Source organism: Lonchura striata, chromosome 2, assembly GCF_046129695.1.
Source record: "Lonchura striata isolate bLonStr1 chromosome 2, bLonStr1.mat, whole genome shotgun sequence".
Classification (NCBI taxonomy): Eukaryota; Metazoa; Chordata; class Aves; order Passeriformes; family Estrildidae; genus Lonchura; species Lonchura striata.
The window spans coordinates 660,495-685,109 of NC_134604.1; the positions used below are offsets into that span (position 1 = coordinate 660,495).

Consider the following 24,615-nt stretch of genomic DNA (forward strand, 5'->3'; position numbering starts at 1 on the left):
AAAGTATTCATGCAAAGAACTCTGGCTGAATGAGAAAAAAAGGGAACTGTAATTCTAGTGACACAACTAAGTCATCCCAGCACCTCCAAAAATAAAGATGGTTTTCTGACAGCTTGCATTTCTGAGAAGGAGCATGTATTTTCATATAGCAAACGTGATTAGCTGAATCAGTTCTCTACAGAGCAATGCTCACTGAAATACAGCTGCAGCACACATACCATTCTAAATAATGTCCCTGTTTTTCAAATGCAATTTATTCAAAAAACTGAATCCACCTGTAACTAAAAAAAGGTCAACTAAAGGATTACTTTAATGAAAATGACTAATAGAGCCACACCATAGTTCTTTATTATGGAGATACCCACTATCTCCAAGCTCATGAGGGTTACTATCCAGAATCTAAACTGTCTCCCATAACTGGACAAAAAAAATGACTTTATGGCATTTGAGAGGATTTACCAACAAAATTCCCAATCAGTTTAGCAGAGACAAATAGGTTAGCCAAAACCTTTTAGCTTGTTCAGTTTCTGTGGTTAAGCATTCACCATTGTCTCTTTTTGCTTGTTCTCCTTAAGAGTTCTCTGGTGAACACCTCCCAAGAATAAACAAGTTATGAGGCTGTTCAAATTTCCAGCTGATGAAATTCAGCCCACCACAGCCTGCTGTACTGCCACCTCTTCCATCATACAGTATTGTAGAGTGTTTTGAGCAGAAAAATTAGGAAGTGAGGTCAACCAAATTAATCTCACACTTATCAATGCTGTCCATGTCATGTAAACCTATTCCAGCATTCCTCCTTTTCTGAACTGCTGACCAGAAATCTCTTACCTTGTCCAACAGTCAAAGGTGATCCCAGTGTCTGTGCTTCTTTGTACTTCAATTTCCAACTTCAGTTTGGTTGGGCAGAATGATTACTGTTAGTCTTGGTTTTATTCAACACATTTTCAATTCTGAGGCTTCCCAAGTTTCATGCCACAATTCCTGCTTTTCCATCTAGAAAACAATTGTCTTCTTTTTGCTTGTTTGGGTTTCTTTTTTTTGTGGGGGTGAGGGGATGGGTGCCAGAAGCAATATTCTGTTTCTCTGTCCTAACCAGGATAAAAGTGTTACTACTGTGGCTCTCAAGTTTTTATTATTTTCTAAGGTGTAGTACCTCCTGAGCACTGCAAGTTCATCTCAGGGTCAAGGTCCAGGAGGTGAGTACCACAAAAGCCCAGATGAACTATAAATAATCCATGCCTGCAATTCCACTGACAGCAGTCCCCTCATACTTAAAAAATGAACAAAAACCCTCAAAAAACATACTTTCAGGTTTGCTTCTCCAATTCTTGATGAAAACTAGGTGTCTATTTTTAGATTTTTCCTGGCAGATGACCTTCCTACAAGTTAATTCTCTTCTACCTTGCTCCTTGTGTTGGGCAGTACCTTGAGCAGATCTCCAGGACTCGGATGTCGTTGTGGAAGGTATCTTCTGGTCCCACAGACCAAATACAGTAATTTGTTTTAAAGAAACTGCCAGGTACACTCGGGTACAACTGACTGCCTTAAACACAATGACACAGCTTAGGGCAAAGAGCCTTGCAGGGGCAGGTTTGCTTTGGAACACCCTGTCACTCCACTAGTTCAGTGAAACAGGGCTTTATACAGGAAATGGAAACAGAAGTGATGTGCAAAAAGGTCCCCGAGTCAGTCTGGTTAAAAAGCTAACTTTGGGCAGTTCCAGCAAGGAAAAAGGAAACATGAGGATACCTGGAGTGTAGCTTCTTCCACAGAAACACTTCCTAGCATTAACCACATGTCTGGTAAGTGCAAACCCTGGGTGGGTGGTGGCTGAAGGTCCCACAATCACTGGGTGAGACATTTGGGTTAAGACACACGTACCTTAGAAGCTTTCAGGTGGCCTCTATTACACTTAACTTGTGGGTTATTTGTAACAGCTGGGAAAAGAATGGTGACAACCACAGTCAGCAACTTCTGGAGATAATTTTAATATCAAATGCACTGGCATTCTTGTAGCACATACGTAAGAAATCCAAAAAGGCAATCCTTTTGTGTAATAAAATCAGTTTAGAAAATTGCATATGTTATTTTGCTTTTCAGTATCTATAAAACCAGTCAATCTAAAAAAGAACCAACTGGTTGGTGATAAAGCCTAACTTTAACATAAGAAAAAGCCCAAATTATTTTTCGTAAGGGAACACTGAAAATATTCTTCAATTAAGAAAGTTGTAGAGAAGGGGAACATATTACTGCATTTAATCTTTTGTTTTACAATAAATACACAGATTATTCTTGTAAGTAATGCTGGTGCTGTGATTTAGGTGCAACTCTGGGATGAGAAGGAAAGATGTTGGGAAGCAGGGGAAGAAGGGGTAGTGCCAAACTACAAAATTAAGGTAGAAACAAAGACAAAAAACATACACAGTCATTGCACAAGGCTGCTCACAGCTATACAGACTGTGCTCAGCAAATTGCTGTTTTAAAATTCTCTCTCCCCCTGAAAGAATGCTTCCTGGTTTGAGAAACAAGTAAGGGGGGTGGAGGGGTGTTGGATGGCTGTACAGAACCTGAAATAACTGGATTTTCAAGAAGCCAGGTTTCAGAGTTGTCTTGAGGGAAGGGGCCCTGAGAATTCGGCAATGACAAAAATGCTTGCATCTTTGGGTGGCCCTCAATTTTTATTTTAACTCTCGGTTGTGTTTCCAGCTTTAAGAGCTCTGGTTTTGTAGACTATTTTATGACACAAATGGTCTTGGTGGTTCTCTGACACACAGTCCTTCTGAAGGGTAAGATGACATTTCAGTAAAGTCACAGTGAACAGGAGAAAGCATCCTTTTAGAACAGTCACCTGCTAAGGTGCAGTGAGTACAGAAAGAAGTGCACACATCCAAATGTGACCACTGTTCAAGGAAAAGCTACATAAATACAAATTAAAACAATGAACTTTGCTAGTTTATCAAATCAAGTCTGAGTCCAAACAGTCAATATTCAGTCGTCTTTACTCAGTTCTCCTAATCAAGGTACAAATCCTTTTTGTCTTATATGTAAATAATGTATCTTAATGACCTTATTTTTCAGTGAAACACCTCAGACTTTTGAAGTTGTTAAGCCACAGCCTGTTTGCCTTGCTAATGCAGGTGACGCCTTAAGATTTGTAGGAATTATTCCCCAAAAATCAGGTGAACAGCATTAAAAATCTACTGCCTACACATATTGTATTGGTATGTACTCTGAGAGCAAGTTTGCTTCTAAAATCTGGTAAGAAAAAAAAAAAAAACTTAAAAGAAAATGCACTCCCGACTTTGAAGTATTTCAACAGTCACCCTCAAACAAAGTGAACACACTCGTACAAAAATGCTAGGAAGAGGGAAAATATCTTTTTAAAAAAATCATCAAAACTCATGAGCCTCAAATCTTGGCAGAATTTTCTGACACATGCAGATTACTTCTGTATATAACCAGAAACAAAAAAAAAAATACATCTCTAAAGAGAGTTAACATTAAATCCTTAAAGTAAAAAAATACATAGTATTCATTCTATCTGTATCAACTGCAAATCAAGAGACATAACACAAGATCCAGATCCTGTCTTCAGGCCTGACTCCTACAGGGTCATTCATGTTTATATAGAATTATAAAGAACATGATCCAAAAGATAGAAGTATTTTTACATCCTTGAGGCATATACCTGTAAGCAGCTTTCATCCTCCAAGAATCAACTAGCAATCCATATGCATTAGGTTTAACTTATATATTTACATTCTTATCTACAACTTTCACCTTTCCCCATTCCAGCATCTTAAGACCACACAACACCAGGGAAAAAAAAAAAAAAATCTTTAAATAAATACATGATGAATAAAAAGTACTCCTTGTGCCTTAGTTTTTTTTCTTCCTTGCAAGGCAGGGAGAGACTGAACACCACTATGCAGAGTTCCAGTTATTTTACACAGCAGTGTCCAGGACTGCCTGATTTATTGGATTTATTAGCTGCTGCTGCCACTCTGCTGTTGGAAGTGCAGTTGCAAGATCAGGTCTCGAATTTCTTCTCTTTTGTTTCTGATCAGCTGACGAGGGAACCAATTCTCCAGATTCAGTGGTTGTTCAAAATTAACTATGGGATTCTGGCAAGAGAAAAAGGAATATTTATGGAGTTAATTTCCTAGCACAACCTTCAGAAAGAATTTCAAACCCTTCCACTGCTGCTGAGATCAAGGAGGCACAAATGAGTTCCATACAAGTCTGCCAGCCTTCAAAGTCAAATTGCAGTTCCTTCATCATAATCACACATATATGTGCCTTTACCAAAAGGTACTCAAACAGGTTATCATCACTAAGATACATCACTATTAACATGTATTAAAAGGCAGATTTCATGGATTTTGACAAATATATAGCAACTATAGCAAACTATAGCAAAGAATCAAGCATACTGTGCTCGAGCATCCTGAGATTTTTGTCTCAAGCATGTGTTTTTTCTGTCATGAGAGGGTCTTCTGACAGGAGACAACAAAAAGTAACAAAACTATTAATAATAGTTTTAGCAGGACATGAGAAGGGGAGAATTTGGAACAAAAGAGGATAGCAAAATTAAATAGCTGAGAGGCGCTGGCAGATTTGGTAGTCAAGACCACAACATCACATCTGATTTGCCAAAATCAATTTTTTTTCTTCTTTCCCTCTTCACTCTTTTTGCCATGCTTATGTTTCACCTCCTCCTTCCTTTGAATAAAGTAATATATGATAAATTGAAACAATAATCTAAAGAACACATCATGATTTCCAGTCTATGAGTCCTGGCATGTTTAGGATAAGTTACAAACACCTTTAACACAATTTACAAGGGGTTTGTAAACACCTTGTCCCAAACCTTGCTTCTTCAAGAAAAACAAGTCCCCCTTGTTAGAGAATGAGCAGCTCAAAAGCTTTGGTAAGAATTTAATTTTCCACCTACACAAGAGCTCAACCTATCTATGGGAGAACCACAGAATGGCTGGGGATTGAAGGAACTTCTAGGCTCCAAATACATGCAGGTAGTCAGGGATACTGCATGTGTCAAAATAAAAGCAACATTAAACTACAAGGTCAGAAACATTTGAGGATAGACACATACAAGACACCAGACAGACCTCTGCCATTACTTAAGAATGGGTTTCATCTCCTTTTTCTCAAACGGCTTTGACACTTTTGACTCCTGACAGCTTTTTTTTTTTTTTTTTTTTTTTTGTGTCTGGCCATTTTGCCCAGAAAATGGGTTTTTGTGGTTGAAGATAATTTGGGGAAAAGGGGAAAGGGGAAGGCAGTTTGAAGTTGTACCTGGAAGAAGCTTTCCACATACTGCAGCAAATAGACCCCACAGTCACTGCAGTTATCTTGTTTAGGCACTCTGGGACACAGGTCAATCATTGTTGATTTACTGAATTCCCGATGTGTTTTTCTTTTAGCTTCCCATTCCACTTCAAGGTACCTACAAAAGACAGAAAACAGTTGAAATACTTGAGGAATGACTCCCAAGCTCAAAACCTTTTGGGACACAACTCAACATTGTTCCAAACAGCCAATATTCTATTGCACTCAGAGGTGTTTCTACTACATAATAGGCAATATACAAAACAAATATGCATGATGTCATTTAAAATCAGCTATTTATGCAAGGTTTCTATAAGCTGTTAGGATACCAGGACATTTTTATACCTTAACTAAAGGAAAAATTTTTCTTGGATATCACACATTATTCCCAGGTTCATTCTAAGAGGCCAGCAGTGCTTTTCAACCTAAGCAAACCATTAAAGCCCTCTTAAACCTCACCTTACAAAAGACTTCAGCAATAATTGCAGGTATATAATCCTTGCACTCAAACAGTGCACAAGGTATTTAAAGTCTTGATGCAAACCTTAGAAAGTTTTTCTATAGTGATTAGGATATATCTGTTGTCAGGCTTTTCTGTTGCTCTCATGCTTCAGTAGCAACTCACTGACTCCACATTCAGGGCTCTGCTGATTTTAGAGATGAGATGGAAAACCCAAGGCTCTGGTTTGCAAAGGCAATACTTATCTGTATTCTTCTCCTGGCTTTAGCTAGACTTACAGTCTCAGGGCTCCTGAAAATCAAGCATAAGGTCTGACTTAAAAGAATAAATATATGCATTAAATCAGACTTTGTGTTTGATTTCTAAAAGCCCCAAGTCCTTGCAGTCACGAGAATAAAAATACATATAGAACACTTAAGCAGCTTTTGGAGAAAATGGCAACTGTGAAAAAGCACCAAATATGAAGCAGTTCAAAGAGATGACATTTCAAGCACCCTTTCTAGAAACTGCAAGAACCTATGACTGTAGACTTTCTAATTCATTTGTCTGAGCCTGAAAACTGCCCAAAACGTAACAAAAATCAACTCAGGGAAAAGAAGATGTCATAGAATCCCTACATCAGTTTACTTAAACTTCTGCTTCCAGGGTGTAAGTGGAAATTGAAGGAATAAGAGGTTTGTTTCCCAAACTCCCCTTATTTCATGACTCCACAGATTTCCACTTGTTTTCTGACTTTTTGTGACATCTCTCTAAACTCCAAGAAACCACATTCTGGAATTTCAGTCTCAGGAGTCATTCAAAGAATACTGCACTAAAATAATACATCCCACAGAGATTTTAACAATAAATAAATATAAGTTCCTATTTCGTTCTTCCTCCCAAGACACATGGCAAGGAGGTCTCATTATTTAAGGAAAAGATGGTTTCACAAGGACTTCTAAATCTCATCTAAACTTTTCATAGCATTTTGAAGAATATACTTTTACAATAATGTAGTGCTATTTAGTTTACAGATTTTTGTACCCTTCAGTGAAAGGAGAACATGAAGAACAATTGCATTTGGCTTCAGATATTTAATATTTTGAAAGTTGCTGATAGACATTAAAATCATTAGGAATGTGTAAAAGTATTTAAAATTCTTATTACATTCTTACTATACTTACATACTTCTCACATACAAAATTGAATATATTCTTACACTTTTCAAAACAAATACCATTCCACTATAACTCTACTGACACATCAAGCTTTTAGACAGCTTCAGTCTAGTTTCTGCATTTTTGTACATAGGAGTGGATTTAACACTAATTCTCTAAGTGTCATCCAAAAAAATGAACAACAGTCCCCTAGAAAGTTATTGTTCAGATTTCAAAGTATTCATTTTAAGTGTTTTTCTCCCCTTAAAAACACCTTCAGTTGCTAGACTAGACTGGATAAATCCTCCTGCCACAAAAACAACACTAGCAAAAACCTCTCTATTTTTCTTTTCTCCACTCTGCACTTTACAGTTTTTGCATTGTATGTGGGTTGCAGAACATAGGCTTTTCATGGAAGCCTCTGCATTGTAACTACAGTTTTCTTAGTCATGACTTTTCGTAGATTTTCCTTTAGCATTGCAAATATACACCTTTCTAGACAAAAGTACTTTGCATATAGAAATATAATCAGCAGCATTGATTGCTAAAAGATAGAAGCTGTAGTTACTTACTCTCTCAAAACCTGAACTGTTTTCTGCACAGAACATGCTTTCAAGGAATCCAAGATGAGTATACAAGGCCTGTACACAACAAAAACAAAAGTAAGTCACTGCAGTCTTTCATCACCAACACCATTGAAGGAAGTATTTTGTTTGCATACAGCCCACCCAAAATAATTAATATTTTAACCAATGTAGTAAAAATGGACAAGTACCTACAGCTGTGGTTTTATGACAATACCTAAATTACTACAGAATTTCCTAATTTAACGCTACAATATTAGAAAGAAAACAGAAACATACCTTTTACAAATCTGCTTTTTGGAATTACTTAGGGAGATCTGAGACAAGAAAAAATAAAAATAAATCTTAAAAAGCCAACACCAATTATAAATGCTAAGATCTTCACAAATTTAAAGGTAGTTAGAGAAGTTCTCATTTCAGAAAAGTAGAAACTGATAAATCAATTTTAAAAACAGGTGAAATCACAGCAGAGCAAATAGGTAAGCAGAGGAGGACAAAGCTAATTCAAAATGCCTTGTACATGCTGCAGGCTATGCAAACATCAATAACTACTGCAAAAAAGATTATGCAATATCCCTTGGTCAAATCTCACAGCCTTTAGAAATTCAGTAATAGGTTTTCTCTGTCATTACGAAAAGGAACTTACTTTAGAAATAGCTGAATGTAGAACTGAAGCAGAAGCAGCGATTTCACTGCCACCTAGTACAAAAGAACAAAAAAAAAAATTAAGGAAAATAATGCCTAAGCAAAGTATTTTTATTTTCATGTTCATGATTATTAGTATTCAAAACATTAAAGAGCTAATTTATATACCACTTTTTAACATTCCCTTTTGAATTTTGAAATAGCAGTGTTACCAAAGGTCTTCCCTCCTGATAAAATTTTTACTGAAACCAAAGAACTTTCCAGCCATCCCTGATTTTCCATGTCTCTTCCAGTGTTTTCCATAAAACTTGCAATCCTTAGTATGTATGTGTACATAAAAACATACTACACCAGTCTGGAAGTTTTAGAAATCATCTTTCACATGATTTTCCTCCTTCAAGGACTAAGCCACTTCGAACTGCTCATGGCTTGACATTACTTTCTCCTAGATTATGTGCCTTTAGAGAACTCCTGTTTGGAGTTGATTAAGGAGAATTCTATTTAGTTTAGAGAAGTTGTGTTACCGTGCAGCTCCTCTGCATCCCTGGGGCACCGTGCAGCAGCTGCAGCGCTCTCCCTGCCCGGCTGGGGCTGCTGCCTTTAGAGAACTCCTGTTTGGAGTTGATTATGGAGAATTCTATTTAGTTTAGAGAAGTTGTGTTACCATGCAGCTCCTCTGCATCCCTGGGGCACCGTGCAGCAGCTGCAGCGCTCTCCCTGCCCGGCTGGGGCTGCTGCCTTTAGAGAACTCCTGTTTGGAGTTGATTATGGAGAATTCTATTTAGTTTAGAGAAGTTGTGTTACCGTGCAGCTCCTCTGCATCCCTGGGGCGCCGTGCAGCAGCTGCAGCGCTCTCCCTGCCCGGCTGGGGCTGCTGCCTTTAGAGAACTCCTGTTTGGAGTTGATTATGGAGAATTCTATTTAGTTTAGAGAAGTTGTGTTACCGTGCAGCTCCTCTGCATCCCTGGGGCACCGTGCAGCAGCTGCAGCGCTCTCCCTGCCCGGCTGGGGCTGCTGGGGACGCTCCTCGCACACGGCCTCTTCCAGCCAGGGGAAACAGATAACTGCCAAGTACCAGTGAGACCTGCCAGCAGAGGGGGAAAAGGTGTCACAATTCTGTAGGATTTGCTGCTGAAAAGGCTATGAAAAGCTTTTCTATACTGAGAGCTCAAGGACAACTGTTCTGTGACACACAACCATCACTGCCATGTGGTTTCCATGGCATCTCATACTAATCCTCTCCCTCACTTTTCACTTTGCATTGTGGCATAACAGCAAAAATAAGCATCAATTCCTTTACAAACCCCAAGAAACCCTCCACAGCAATTTATCAGTGTATGAGCACCCATTCCACACTTCAACTGAAATCCAAAATAAAAGAATATGAATCAGTGATGGCGATCCCAGTTTTGTATATAGCTGAAGGTATGGCACCTTTCCACAGCTGTTTTCCATTATGTACCTTCCAATGGTGATTCACTTTTACAGGAGCTTCCATGTACAGGCTGGTTATTTAACCAGGACAAGGCACAGATTATGGAAGTTCTACTTTTATCTACTGACAATATGAGTTGCTGTGATTTCTTTATAGAAATATTACTGAAGTGCACAGGAACAATCATAACACAAATTAGTCTGAGAAATACCTAACAGTAATTTTCAGTAAAAACAAATACCAAAGGTACAAAGTTAACAGCTGAATAAACATCTGACCTTTTGAACAGCTCTCAAAAATTACTCATTTCACATGTGCTACTTCTTCAAAATCTAATCTATCACAGGCAATGATCAGCCACAGATTTTTACTACTACAACATTCACTGAAATCTTTAAATAGCAGAAAAGGTGTTGAAAACATATGGACTTACTCCTCATTGACAGGCACAAAGATATAATCTTTATTGAAGATATTTATATGGCGAGTCCATGTTCTTACTCTTCTGTGTCTTCTCTGTGCTGCACTGAAAAAACAAATGACAATTGTTTGGTTTCACTCCTTTCACTTACAGCAAGGCATAGGGATTAGCACTCCTACATCTCCCCAGTCCCTCAATGGGTTTTTCATTTATTCTAGAAATTTCCTAGACAAACCATTGAGCCCAAGTGACTAATGAGCCATTTCTGAACCATTTTAAGCTCTTCTTGAAAGAAAACCTCACAATCATTCATAGATTGGAGTGGTTTTCTTGCAATTATTATTTACTGCACTAAATGCAAAACCCTCATCTGAACACCAGTCAGTTTCTGGTCATAAATGCATCTAAAATGAACTTACGAAACTTTGACATCCCCCTCAGAGTTTTTTTCTGTCCTGGTCAGGCACTTGTAGAAGAAACTGCTAAAAATGTGTGTACGGTCAGCAACATGTTTTGGTGCCTTCTCCAACAACAGATACCTACCAAAGAAGAAAACAAAATTATGAAACTAATTTTCTAGAAAGTACTGTTACTGTTAAAAAAAATGGCAGTTATTCTAATGACTTACCATACTCAGCAACTGATACTAGAACATATTAGTATCAGTTGCCTTCACAGCCACTAATCACACCCAACTTTTCTCTTTTAACTATTCACATCAGCAGAGTATATAACAGCCAAGCACTTACTAAGAAGGCACTTATTTTTTGTCCCTGATTTTTTTCTCCAGTATTCAAGCTTCTGACTTTATTTTGAAAGTTAGGTACCTAGCCCTTACAATTAAGACAGACTTGCAAGTACAAACCTGTATGTGCTATACTATGTGCCTACTCTAAGAGCATGGAAAACAGGTCAGTTAAATTGTCCATTTCACTTTTTCCCATTGTTACTTCTGAAATTGTTGTATTTAGTGACCAACACTTCCAGTAACATTCAAGTCCACATCACACCACAGAGAGCGTGAAGGATAGAAGAAGGGCTGAGATCACTTACTTTAGATAGAAATCAATTATGACATCATTGAGAAACTCGCCATATTCTAAGCACTCTAGGTCTTCTCTTGTGACTCCCAGGCCTCCTTTTGCAGGTGGGGGTGGATAAACAATTAAACTAGAAAACAAATCATATCATATCATAACAGTGACAAACTCTTATGTGACACTGTTCTGAATATGGCTGTCTTAGATGCAGAGATTTTCTATAAAACCTGTGAAAAGCAGTAGTTCTCAAAACCTTACCATTTCCTCCTCCAACAGTTAGGTGGTACAAAACAAGTATCACCCCAAAGCACCCTGAAACTTTGATAAAAACTTTTGTCTTCATCCCATTTTCCTATTTTTGATCAAAGTATTTGAAAAATGGCTATATAAAATGTGAAGAAATACTAGAGGACAAATGGTCATAAAAAGATTGAGTGCAACAGAACAATAAAAGAAAACTTTGTTCAGATTTTACAAAAAGCTGGCATAAATTATGAAGTTTTGCTAAGATAGGATTACATGGGTACTGACAGAACCCATGAGATCCCACCCTCCTTGTTGATGCACCCATGATATGACCTTGTAGTCACAAATCAGATTTACTCCAATTTCTGTGAGACTGTCATCCTATAACACACCCATATTGTCTTGTAACAGGTAACTACATTGACATTTGCTGATATTTTAGATTTGAAGAGTGACTTTTATACAACACCTTCAAATCAACTAGAGAATGGCAGGTGAGGGCTTTTATTTCAGCAATTAATTGATTCAATTTATTATATTTTCCCTTTTTTATTTATATGAAATACACTTACTTCTCAACTGCTCCAACTTCTCTTACTTCTTTCCATTCATCATTCAGTGCAGAGGACAAAGAGATACAATAGCAGCCACTATTCTGCTTATTTGCAAGGGCATAACTGGGCCTGATGACTTTTAGCTTTGATTCCTATGAGAAAAACGTAGACAAATGTAAAAAGCATTATACAGCTTGATACAGAAAACACAAGATGCAAAACCCAAGCCTAAAACCCACAGGAGGATCCTGCATCACTGAAAAGGATTCTTGCTGGAGATTCAAAGTATAAAATTTGGTATTTGGGCAAAAATACCATTGTTCAGACTAAATTAATAACTAAAAAGATATTAATATTTTAAAAAATAATGACAGATCTTAGTTCATAATAATCTCTCTAAAACTATTCAAGTATTATTTAGCCAAGTGAACCAGAAATGGTTTTGGAGAAGAAACATAGAAGAATGGAGACAAGTGTCAGACTGTCTTATCAGAAGCTGTATATGCTTGGAAGATTTGAAAATCTAGTCCTTGAACAATATGCCTAAAAACAACCCACATTAGAGCTGGCTGGCTTCCTTTTAAAGTCCCCAATTTCATGGACCTTTCAGATTCATATGCTGTCTCTTGGTTTTTTACTGGTGGGAACAAAGGTATGTAAATTCTGTGTGACAATGATGTGGGGCTGGGTTTGGACATCTACTCAAGAGATCAAACCAAGATAACACATCAACTTGCACGGATTCATTTCTCCAGCAGTCTGAGGAATAATTCGGTATTTTCATGCTGTGGAGACCCCACAAGTACATCTAAAGGTATCTGGAGGACCATCTACACAGCTCCTCCTTTGCTGCACTTCCACCTCAACCAAAAAAATGGTTCCATTATTCATTACTTGATTAACTTCCTGCTTGCTGCCCTAAAGACACCACAAGGGCAGAACACCCCTGTGGTTCTAAATTTACACAACCATGAGTTGCCACTTATTGAGGCAAGTACCAGTGCTTTATATGAGGTTTACAGACTATCCCTCTGTGGACACAATCCAGCTGACTGCAAATTTTGGAGTAATCCTGACTGGGTTTTTTTGAGCTATGAATTAAGGAAGGAGGCTGACCTAAAATTTACTCAAATGTGTGAATGCCAACCAGTGGTGATGAATGAAACAGCAGCTATCCACTAACCTGAATTACAGGCTCATGAACATCTGAGGTATTCTCTTTCGGCATGTATTGCTTTAGTAGATCCTTATTGCAACTCACAAAAGAGCTTTCTTCAGGAGAAAGATCCTTAAGCAAGGATAATGCTTGTTTACAAGACAAAAACTCAGCAAGATCTGGTGCTCTGTTCCTCTTGCTGACACCTGTAATCAGTTTAGTCAGTCTGTCTTCTTCCCATTCTGTGAGTGGTCGAGACAGTTCAAAAAATACAAATTCATTTGATTTGGCTGGAAAAGGGAGAGAATGGTAATATTAACTATTAGATTATGTGATAGAGACTTGTCTGAACACCCACAAAGGAACATAAAAGGGACAATGGCAACAGGGAAAGCCCAAACAATGCCCTGCCAGGTTGATGACAGGAGCCATCAGCCCACAGAAGTCCCACTTTGACAGGCTGAGAGGAGCACACCAAAATGGCAGGTAGGAACCCAAATTACAGACTAAGCAAGACACACACAATCGGGGCCCTTCCCAGAGGCCTCACCTTGACTGCATGTATGCAATTTTGGGCATCACAATATAAAAATGGCATTAAGCTATCAGAGAGCATCCAGAGGAGGGCCACAAAGATGGTAAAGGGCCTTGAGGGGAAGTCGTACAAGAAGCAGCTGAGATTACTTGGCTTGTTCAGCTGCAGAAGAGGAAGCTGAGGACAGACCCCATTGCAGCTTCCTTGTGAGGGGGACAGGAGGGGCAGGACTGATCTCTGCTCTGGTGACAGTGACGGGACCCAAGGAATGGCCTGAAGTTGTGTCAGGGGAGGTTTAGGTTGGATATCAGGAAAAGATTCTTCCCCAGAGGGTGTTTGGGCCCTGGAACAGGCTCCCCAGGGAATTGTTCACCCAGCACCAAGCCTGACAGAGTTCAGGAAGCATTTTGACAATGCTGTCTGGCACAGGGTGTGACTCTTGGGGATGGTGCTATGCAGGGCCAGGAGCTGGACTCAATCATCCTTCCAACTCCGTGTATTTTCTGATTCTGTGATCTTTACAACACTATAGGCTTCCCTCTGCATTCAAGAAACACAGCTGTAAAACAACTACTTTACTGACGTGACCTTTTCAGTGCACTTAAGGAAAGCAACTACTCACATGGCTGGCTGGTAACCAACATTCCCATCTGGGTTTCAATCTCTTCTACATAATCCACAGACAACCAAAGAAAAATAATTGTTTGAGAACAGCCACCACCACTTTTCCACCAGCCAAATCTTCTCAGATCCAGTGTATCCACTGTAAGCTGAATGTTATTCGGAAACACTGTAGAAAACAGAATTCAAAAAGCCATGCTCTTAACAGCCATAGACAGAGTACTACATATGCTGAGAGGTATGACAGGAGTGTATTAACACAATACTTATAGATTTTATGCCTTGCATTACATGAAATACTGAGAATTCAATATTTAAGTCAGTTACATCAAGCTGTGTAAAACAAAGTTACCAAATTGTAACACAAAAATATAAACACCTGCATGCAGGATTCTTCCTGAAATAAAAATGGTTTTTCCTCAAAATAACCACAGTTAATACCTACAAATATGGAAAAAAGAATACTGCAAATCATTAATTCCTATATGCCATCAGTCAACTCAATTTTGAACTGCTCATAAACCTTTTCCTACTAGATGTCATATTGGAAAATCAACTGAATGCAAATCTATATTCCTATTAACTTTAGTCTACACATACATTTTTGTAAACCTAAGGATCTAAAATGCTAGTTTGAAAAGTTCAATGTTTCACCTCAAAAACATGCACAGTCATATCTGCTATACTTCAACACCTAAAATATGCAGGAATATGGGAGGCACACCATAAAAAATACAAATTGACCTTAAAAGTACAAGAAGCTGCTAAGCTGTTAATGCTTACACTACAGACACCAAAACTTTTATTTATTGAAAAACACAAAAAATTATCTAACATATTTGTGAGAGATAAATTATTCATAACAGAAATACATACTTAGTGTATTAATGCAATACTTTAAAGATACCATTAAGAAAAGGCTAAAGAGAATTCTCTTACCCCGAAATGGGATCACAATATTTTTCATTGTAAACTGAAATAAGATTTTTAAAAAATATATATTAGTTTACATTTCACAAATTGATGAAAACAATATATGGATTTTTAAATATCTGCATTTCTTTCCTTATAGTGAAATAAACTGAATATAATAGAATCATCGTGTCTGGAAAACACCATTAAGCTCGTGTCAAATATGCTTAGTTTGAGACTTCACACTGCCTATATCACCCAAAAAACATCCCTAAAGGCACTGCAGAACCTAAGTGACAGCACGTAACTGTCAGAAATGCAAGGTACTGAGAAATGAGCAGAAAGTTGCAGACTCTCTACAGGCTCCTTAAAAAGAAAAGAACACTTGGGACAGAAGGAGCTACAACAACCTGTGTGAAGCTGTCAGGTGCACTGCATGAAATAAGGACATGATAGAAGTGGTTCAACTTTATGCTGCTATTTCTTTCCATCAATCTTTGAGTTAAAGGCCTTGAAAGATTGCACTTGCACTGCTGCTACGTTAAAGAGACTCTGCTAAATGAAAAATGCTTTCCTGTCACTTTGACAAAAGGTTATATAATATTAGCAAAGGAGGTTTCCCCGTGGCACCACAGTAGGCACAAAGTTGTGTTTCCCAAGCAAGATTTCTACTTTACACATAAGAGCATTGATCCTAAACTTATTTCAACTCATCATTCAATTATTTTTGCCTATTAATTTAGAAAATCTCCATGAAATGTTTTTGCAACTGCTGTTTTGTGAGAAGATGAAATTGTTATTACAATCCAAGATTTCAAAATGTCTTACAGAAGGCAAAAGAGATGTAGGTTCAAGCATCTCTTTTTCAGTTGCAATATACAGAATGAACGTGGTCAAAGACCTGTTGAAACTCCTGGAGTTGGTGCTCCATTTAAAGAACATCTTCACTTATGTTTCTACACCCTGTGAGTAGCAGACTGTCTACACACTAAAGCTTTTAGTACTGTTTTTATGCTATCTGAAGCCATAAAGCAAGCAAGTTTTTTTAAAAGGCAAGAGCATAGTATATATCTGAACTCTGATCATTCTTAATTACTTTATTAGAACACAACCACTATTCCAGAAAAGTAATTGGTCTTTATTTTAAGTGACATTAATTGGCCATTAATATGGCCCTTGTTTTCTGTTAGAATTCATTAAAAACTTCCTGAGTATGACTTTATTCCAGTATAGCATTTATACAGAACCTTTACACATGAAAACTGTGGCTACAGCAAATCACAGTTAGCTTTTATACTGATAGCAATCCAAATGCACAAGGCAATGGACCACACACTCCATTGTTTAGCCAAAGGAATTTAATGCAACAGTAATAAAAACTCTGTGCTTCCACATTAAGTACCACTGACTTTGTTTAACCAGAATTTTTATTTTTAAATATTCACAAAATAGCATAATAGAACAACTTACCCTAGCAGGGCCTGTTGATAAACACTTAAATTTCCCAATGTGTAGTCTGTCAAATTCAACATCCAGTGCCAGATTTGTCTGCTTTCTAGGTATGCTTCCAGAAGGTAAGCTAGAAGGACATTTATCTTCAATTGACTCTGTTAATAACTGAAAAAAAAAAAAAAATATTTGTTAGATATGCCTCATCTGTAACTTCAGGAATACCTTTCTTCATGGTTGTAAGAATTGACTCTCAAAGTCAGCTTCCACATTAAAAAAATATTAAAAAGCTCTAAATGTTATTACATTCATTACTGACAATTTCCTTAAGGGTCTAACAGTACCTTGCTACACCTCCATTACCAAGACACAATCTGTGTTCTTGACTTGGTTCTAAATTAGTAAAAGCACAAACAACAGAGCAACAAAATAATAGCCTTCTTTCCATAGCAAAGCTTCAGGATTCAGTTCTGTGCTTATGATTGAATTGATTCACCTGTGAGAAGAGGCAGCAGCAATGGCTCCTCTGACTTGTTTCAGGATTAGAGATAACCCATATCCAGGTCAGAGCAAGTACCCAAAAGCTAATTAAGCCCAAAATGGGGCAAACAACCTTTATGGCTACTTTTAGATTCAAGTTCTACAGCTAGCCTGACAGGAAAGGGAACTTCACCTTATCTCTGCTGTCAACAAAGATCCTGAACTTCTATAAGCCCTGAATGACATCAGAGGATTGGATGACAAAAAGAAACCACGATCAATGTAAAACTGTGTGAAAACAAATTTTTCCACAGATGTATCTTTATCATGTCTGTTTCTACCTCAGGTTACTATATGATCTTCCTGTTTTCTGAAATTAAGTATTTCCAAATGTTTATTCTCAAAATAGGAAATACATTGTGTGCAGCAAAAACACCCAAGCTTCAGAACCAGAGAAATTCTCTGAAGACTGTCCAGTATTCTATCTGTGAAATAAATTACTGCAGCTTCTGCTTGTGGCTGAGACCATAATAAACAATCATTTTCTATAACAAACATTACAGAAATAAGTTGGCATAACAATACATAGGCCAAAAGCTGGACTACCTGCTCTGTGTAACTTTCCATCTTGTTTTCTAATTGCTTGTCTGAAAAACAGAAGTCAGACTGTTGGTCTGTTTCTTTACTTTCAGTGATACTATCCTGTATCAGCTCTGTGCATTGTGATTCAGGAGATCCATCTTCATCATCACTGGAAAGGATAACTAAAAAGGAAAAAAGAAGTATACATATACTACAAATTACAGAGTTGTGAATATTTCATTACTTGCGGATTTCAGACAAGTAAAGAATTCTGTCTCACAGTCATGATATCAAAGTACACTGCTCAGACCGGTCAAGATCTGCATGCATGGAATGGTATGCAACAAGCAGTGCTTTGCATCTTTACAAACACCTTTTATACCAGACCCTCAAAATTATTTGGCTATTAAATGAAACAGGACAAAGCGCAGCTGCTTCAAAGAAGAGAGTAATTTTTATCAGTTTTAGCATCATTAAAAATTAAAAGCTTGGTTTTTCCATAGCCACAAAATCAGCTGAAAAAAGGGGATTGGAATTCAAGAATCTTGCTGTCCATCCTGTTTCTCAGGTACAAGACCCTGATATTAGGCACTGTTCCCTAACCTCCACAATGCATTAACAACAACAGGATAGCAAGTCTTCAATCTTTGGTTCCCCATGTCTCAAGCAGCCAGTTATGCTCCAGCTCTCCCAGAACCAAGTGCAACAGCAGGAATTGTCACCAGCACAGGCACAGTACATACTTGGGTCAATGGAAACAAGGTGCTGATTACCCCTGCAGATTCTGTTCCGCAGCTTGCTCAGGTACTCGGATTTGTCCATCCTTAACTTCGTGATTGTAGGAACCCGTGGTGAAATCACATCCTCGCTGGTGGCAGAAAGCTGCTTCTTTGGCAAATTTCTGTAAGCAGACTCTGAGGCAGAGGCCTCTGTGTAACTGTGAGCAGGCCTTAAGTGGTTGTGGGTGGAAGAGTCTTTAGAGTCTCTCTCTGCTGGGCAATCTGACACCAGAATAGGATCAGATCTGTGGTTTTGTCCATCTTCACAGGGTATTCTGCAGCCAGGAAACTGAGCTGAACTCAAACTTTTATCTTCCTAGAAACAGGAATCAGAGATAGCATGCAAGTTTATTACTTGACATTTCTAGATGGTTCAAATCACTGATCTTAGCTATGTGCTAGAAAAAATAATTATGGCTTAACACAGTGACATTTAATGCTCAATTCTGGATAATGTCTCCCCGTTCATATTCCAAAGAGTATTATTACATAAAAGCATGAGGGATAACCTTTTAAAAGGCTACAGTGACCCCCTATTCAAACTGGACAAGGAACTATTTCTGATTTTCAGCAGCTCTGTCAGTGTCAGACATGGAGAGGCCAATAATCACTGCTTTCTTCACTTTCCAAAAGTGTGGCTTGGTCAACTGGATTTTAGAGGTTTGATAACTGCCTGTCTCTGTATGGCTTAAATCAGAAGGCTACAGAGATGCCTTTATTGTTTATATTCAAATGCTTGAATATAAACCACACTTTGTACTTGACTGATGCCCTCAGTCTTTTATTTGTTGGGTTTTTTTTTCAAATTCTAATGATGGGTAAGAACAAAATTTCATGGAAAAGTACAATAGACTAAGGAGGTGACATCTGCCAGATTCCAATAACCTCAGGTATACTTTGCAGTTTTGCTGTTAATGCCCCTAATTAGTGCCCAATTCTAGATCACCTGTGAAAGAAGCCTCACTTAAGTAGCTAGATGCATTATTTTCAATATTGTTTGAATCTATGCTCCTGCCTGAAGGAAACATTGCCATTCATCTTTCTCAACCTTTCTGCTACAATAAGCACATTGTGATGATGTGGACAAAGAACTTTTATTCACTCCTTGTGATGCATCACTGAACTACTTTACCTCAACAGGTAAAACCTGCTAATATATCTGTAAAATAAATCCTATTTATTGGCAAAATCCTTCTATTTGGGATGCTGCTACATTAGTATGTGTGAATGTGTGCTAAAATTAAGTGTAACTTACAGAGAATGCAAGTAACTTTTGTGGAACCTGTGCATTGAAATTATCAGAAATATGGCCACTATGTCTTCTTTTCCTTTTCTCAGAATCAGAAGAGCCCGATTCCTTTTGACTAAGAGTAGTGCTGCTCATGTGTCTGCTCCTCTTCTCCAGTTCACCACAGTGCTTGTTTTCTGTGTCCAAAAAAAAAATAATTTAACATATTGTCTTTAAAAACCTTTACATTTCTTCATATTGTTTAAGTCTTATATAAAATGCATGGAAGCAGGTGTAATAAGTTCTCCACAGTAAGTTCTTTCCTTTTTTAATTGTATATGGCTGCCAAAACATATTTCCTAAAATTATTGTTATTTTTTTCATAATTAGTCTAGGGTATAACAAACTTCATAGCTCCCTTCCAAACAAAAATTAGCACTTTATACTCCACATTCTTATCTTCTCCCACATGCAGTATTCTCCATTTCCTGTTCTAATCTGCAAATATGAGTAGTCAGCATAAAAAGACAACACATTACCCCTGGAGAATGTGCACAGTGGTCATAATTCTTCAGCAGTAAAAACAGATATTGTCTAGCATGAGTGTTTTAGCAGGGTTCACAAACTATTTGAGTATTCTTAATGGATTACATACTTTATTATAAGACTTTTTAGAAAATCAAGATTATATTGGTGCAGTGAGGGTGCACTCAGTCTCATTTTTCTTCCACAGATTTGATTCACCACAGTTTTATTCCTATTTAAAACCAGGCATTTGATATATTTTTACTGTAGCTGTAAAAAAAACCAACTTATTCTGAGGAAACATATACACTGTGTGCAATTCTTAATTTATTTCTGTGCTCTCCTCACAGTAAAAAAGGAAAATATCCCAACAATCTCCGAAATTCATACTTAACTACCAGATGACTGCTAACTACAAACCTTTCTTCTGCAGCTCTCGTCTTCTGAAAGAGACAGCATTAACTTTTTCTGGTTCCTTAGAAGCCTTGGTCAATTTACACAGTTCATCATCTGTCTTTCTCAGGCAATGTTCAGATCTGTAAATAGTATTAACTGTGACTTATCTTTAATTTTGAAATAATACTGAATAAAAATCCCAACAGAAACAAGAGTTGATCAGACTTCAAACTTCTGCCTCTCCCATAAACATGTGGACCTTACCAAATTAAGCACAAATTAATTCAGGCCAGTTATGGAAATACACAGATACTCCAACATTATTAATGAAACGGATGCTTCTAAAAAGCACAGTATGAGAATCTGATATGCTTGAGATCAGACACTGAAACATTATTTTGCTTTAAGGAATGACTGCAACAAGAACACAAGGAAAAAAGACAACAGTCAGTTGACTAACATTACCTTTGTAAAAATATACTACATTCTCACCATATTTGTTAACTTAGGTTCAGAACTGGTGATAGAATCCATTGAGTAAGATCTTAAAATGTGAAATTATTTGAAATAGAAATTCCTGCTCAAAAGGGCCTGAAACAGCAACTTTAAAGGTGGTGGAAAGGGATGGGCCATCAAAAGAAAGAAACAGAAAAGAATGACAGTACTTAATCCAAATGGATTTTCTGCTTATCATTTTATAATGTGTTCAACTCAGAGTGTTGTGGTCTCAAATTTTCAAAGAGCAAGTGATCATCACAGCACCTGATATCACAGCCAAGTTTCAACTCCTAAAAATCATCACCCACCATGGCAAAAATCATTCTTGACATTTCTAACCAGACAACCAAAACTGCTGAACACTTTTTGAACAGATGACTACTCTTTAGTGACTCATCTCTAAATTGGAGTATCAGTGCTCTTTGGGAATTCTGTACAGACAAAGAATCCTGGAGTGCTACAATACTACAGTAATGAGCACTGGGAAAAAATTACTGATTATCTTTCCATTCATAAAGAATCATGAACTGGACCAGACACAGAAGTAGTTTCCAATAAGTGCTATTGTTCATTCTGTATATGGAACAAGACGCTCAGTCTTACACAGACTAGGCAGGTCACCATAGAAAACTTTATTTTGGAACCCACACTTCTCTGTCAACTCTATACAGCTGTTATGCATACAAATATTTTAGCTGAGAGTCTTAAAAGACCATACAAAACCATCAAGTGTTTTTCAGTATTTGTTTTACACCAACATCACAATTCAGGGATTTTAACAACAGAAAGCACGTGAATAGGGCTGTTTCAGCTAACAGATTTTCCTAAACATGTTCACTTTGTACACAAATTTCACATGTTTTATTTTCCATGCCAGCTTCACTGATAATTCAGTTTAAAATGCACCCCTCAACAGATATATGCATCACCTATGAAGCTATGGCAATATATATTGTAAAGTGTTCTTAACAACCATGAGAAATAAATACTGTAAACACTTTAAAACCCTAGCTTTCTTATCTTTAAAACCTACCTCAAATTCATTAGTTATACTGACAAGTCAGCGCTCACTTAAATAAGTGCATTTCACACTGGGTTGTGGTAAAGCAACAAAAATTCACAAATTCTGTAATACAAAGAGCATGAATGGAAAGAGGAAGTTGGCAGTAAATTCTAGCTGGTAGAGATAAGTTCATTTATTATGACCCTGTTCTGATGCCACACAACTCTTTAACTCAATCAGAAATTTCCACAGTACAGAACGAGCACAATTTTCAGCAATACAAAGCATGCATTCTGGCTACTCTGATGGTGCAAGAGACTCTCTGTATGATCATGTGCATATATGTGCACAACCCTTACAAGGGGGGAGCTTTCATTATTCTCCTCCAAAGAAGAGACCCCAAATGAATCAGTGCCAAGTCTGTGGAATGCACTGACTTTAATCCCAGACACGTGACAGAATCAAGCCATGACTTTGCTGAAATAATTCCTCAATTCTCCATTTCCCATATTGTATCTATTACAAATTGCACTAAAGTGCTAGTCACTGGGGAAGGGAGAAAAGTCATCCTAATGCTGGTTCCTGATAACAAGCTTTTTACACAATACATTAGAAAACCATGGACAGGTACAGATTATTAATCATTCAAACACTGAACCACTCCAAATCTAAAGCAAGTTGAGTTCACAACTACTACAAAAGATTGCTAGCTCAAACTATTATTGTGCTTAAGATATGATACTGTGCTCCAGATATGAGTCAGAAAAAATACACAAGATATACCCTCAGATTTAGAGTGTTAAATACAAGAGTTCATGTTTTCCTCTCTATAAATCCACTACCTCCCATCATCCAAAACTTCAAAAAGTTAAAAAACTTTCAGATATTGAAAAATTAGTCTTATTTTGCAATAAAATAAAACAATAAAACCCAAAAACCTAAACTCACAAGAATCCAAATGAACGCCCCACACTTCAACCAGCCTTAAGTCACAGAAAATTATTAGCAAAAAATATGATACTTTAAAATGAGACAACCTAATAAACTGCTCTCTCTAAATCTCATTTTAATTGCAGCTTTGTCAGATTAATCTAAGCAGCAATAGGTAACTGAATAGGAAAAAAAATTGCTATTAATTTCAGTTCTCTAATATGTTGATGTATCAGAATGAGGAATATGACTGACTTTTCTCTATTTTAATTGGGAACTTTTAATTACCCCTGCCTTAAAAAACAAACAAACACCAAACCAAACAAAAAACCAAAAACAAACAAACAAACCCCACAAACAAAAAAAACCCCATCAGTCTTATCTTCATCTTTCTACTGTCTTCCTCAGAATTTCCTGTTATTTTTCCCTGTGGCAAATTTGCTGTTGTAGCCATAACAGACAAAAAGAGGCAGCTTACTTTGAATACAACTGCCACCTTAGACCAAAATATGTGTTATCTAATCTTAATATCTGACTTCTGCTAGTTTTATATGTCAAACATTACTGTGATGCTCAGTCAACCTAAATATAGGAAGAAAAGATGAAAAGTAGATGTCAAGTGATAGGAGGACACACACAGCCCTTAACCAAAGCCACCCTGTTAGGAATACTGACACCACCAGTGGGTTAATGTGAAAAGAAATTAATTATCACAGAGAGGAATTTGGAGGTATTTTTGCAAAAGAAGTTTTTGAAATCATGCTAGAACACATTAACACCAACAGGAAAGCAAGACTTTGGTTCTGGACACAAAACCACCTTAGATGTGTTAGAATTACTTGTGTTTCTTCCCAAATCAAAGCAGTGATGCATTGCAAACAGAAATTCCTTCTAAGAAAGAAAAGTAGCCTTTTAACATTGGGTCCAGCAAACCAGAACAAAGGCAATGTTAAAATGGCTCATTGGAGAAGCATGTTAAGTTGCACTCAACAAACCAATCTCCTGATTCAAGAAAAGAGTAGAACAAAAGTTGTTTCAGGGAAATTCTTTTCCATTGTGAAGTTAGGTCATTTCAGGAAGACTGGCAAAATCAGCAGTGAGTAACATACCTTTCAGAAAGAAAAGAACTTTCATGAGGAGAACTTAACATTTGACATGTCTGTAGGCTGGCAACAGCTGATGAGGGCAGTTGACCCAATTGCAATTTGTCTGCAGCAGGTAAATTTGCATCAATTATTACGTGGCTGTCTATGTACTTTCTTCCAATTTTCGTACTCAGGACGTTCGTCAAGATAACTTTGGGTTGCCTGCCATACATATAATAGTAAATCATAAGTACTGCACTGCAATCTACAGAAACAAGCTTCTTGTTAAATTCATGTATCCTAGAGGCTTGGTAATTAAACATCAGCATTTTGTAGTCCCTTCGGGGCAAAAAAAAAAAAAAAAAAAAAAAAAAAAAAAAAAACCACACCCACAATAATGTACATGGAAAGCAGGCAAACACAAAATAAGACCAAGGTAAGAAAAACTAGCCATGTAGTTTTACCTGAGCCAGATACTATGCACACTGCATTGCCTCTAACATATCCTGCAGTACTGTTTAAAAAACTGGTAAATATTTCTCTCTAAACAGCTTCCATGCAGCATC

At 37.3% G+C, this 24,615-nt stretch overlaps 1 protein-coding gene across 1 annotated transcript in view; it reads right to left on the reverse strand.

The window, feature by feature from the left end:
* Positions 1 to 1,972: 1,972 nt before the first annotated feature.
* Positions 1,973 to 24,615, reverse strand: part of SENP7 (SUMO specific peptidase 7) — a 36,738-nt gene continuing 14,095 nt past the window's right edge. Inside the window, exons 6-26 of the mRNA XM_077790345.1 lie at positions 24,074 to 24,271; positions 20,558 to 20,673; positions 19,640 to 19,809; positions 18,349 to 18,700; positions 17,630 to 17,787; positions 16,565 to 16,711; positions 15,122 to 15,155; positions 14,184 to 14,351; positions 13,054 to 13,316; positions 11,889 to 12,022; positions 11,084 to 11,200; positions 10,450 to 10,569; positions 10,043 to 10,135; positions 9,119 to 9,258; positions 8,839 to 8,951; positions 8,699 to 8,768; positions 8,176 to 8,228; positions 7,809 to 7,846; positions 7,518 to 7,586; positions 5,317 to 5,467; positions 1,973 to 4,124 (exon numbers count right to left, since the gene is read on the reverse strand). Coding sequence (XP_077646471.1) covers positions 3,987 to 4,124; positions 5,317 to 5,467; positions 7,518 to 7,586; positions 7,809 to 7,846; positions 8,176 to 8,228; positions 8,699 to 8,768; positions 8,839 to 8,951; positions 9,119 to 9,258; positions 10,043 to 10,135; positions 10,450 to 10,569; positions 11,084 to 11,200; positions 11,889 to 12,022; positions 13,054 to 13,316; positions 14,184 to 14,351; positions 15,122 to 15,155; positions 16,565 to 16,711; positions 17,630 to 17,787; positions 18,349 to 18,700; positions 19,640 to 19,809; positions 20,558 to 20,673; positions 24,074 to 24,271 — 2,842 coding nt within the window. The 3' untranslated portion in view covers positions 1,973 to 3,986. The remainder of the gene's footprint in view (positions 4,125 to 5,316; positions 5,468 to 7,517; positions 7,587 to 7,808; positions 7,847 to 8,175; positions 8,229 to 8,698; positions 8,769 to 8,838; positions 8,952 to 9,118; positions 9,259 to 10,042; positions 10,136 to 10,449; positions 10,570 to 11,083; positions 11,201 to 11,888; positions 12,023 to 13,053; positions 13,317 to 14,183; positions 14,352 to 15,121; positions 15,156 to 16,564; positions 16,712 to 17,629; positions 17,788 to 18,348; positions 18,701 to 19,639; positions 19,810 to 20,557; positions 20,674 to 24,073; positions 24,272 to 24,615) is intronic.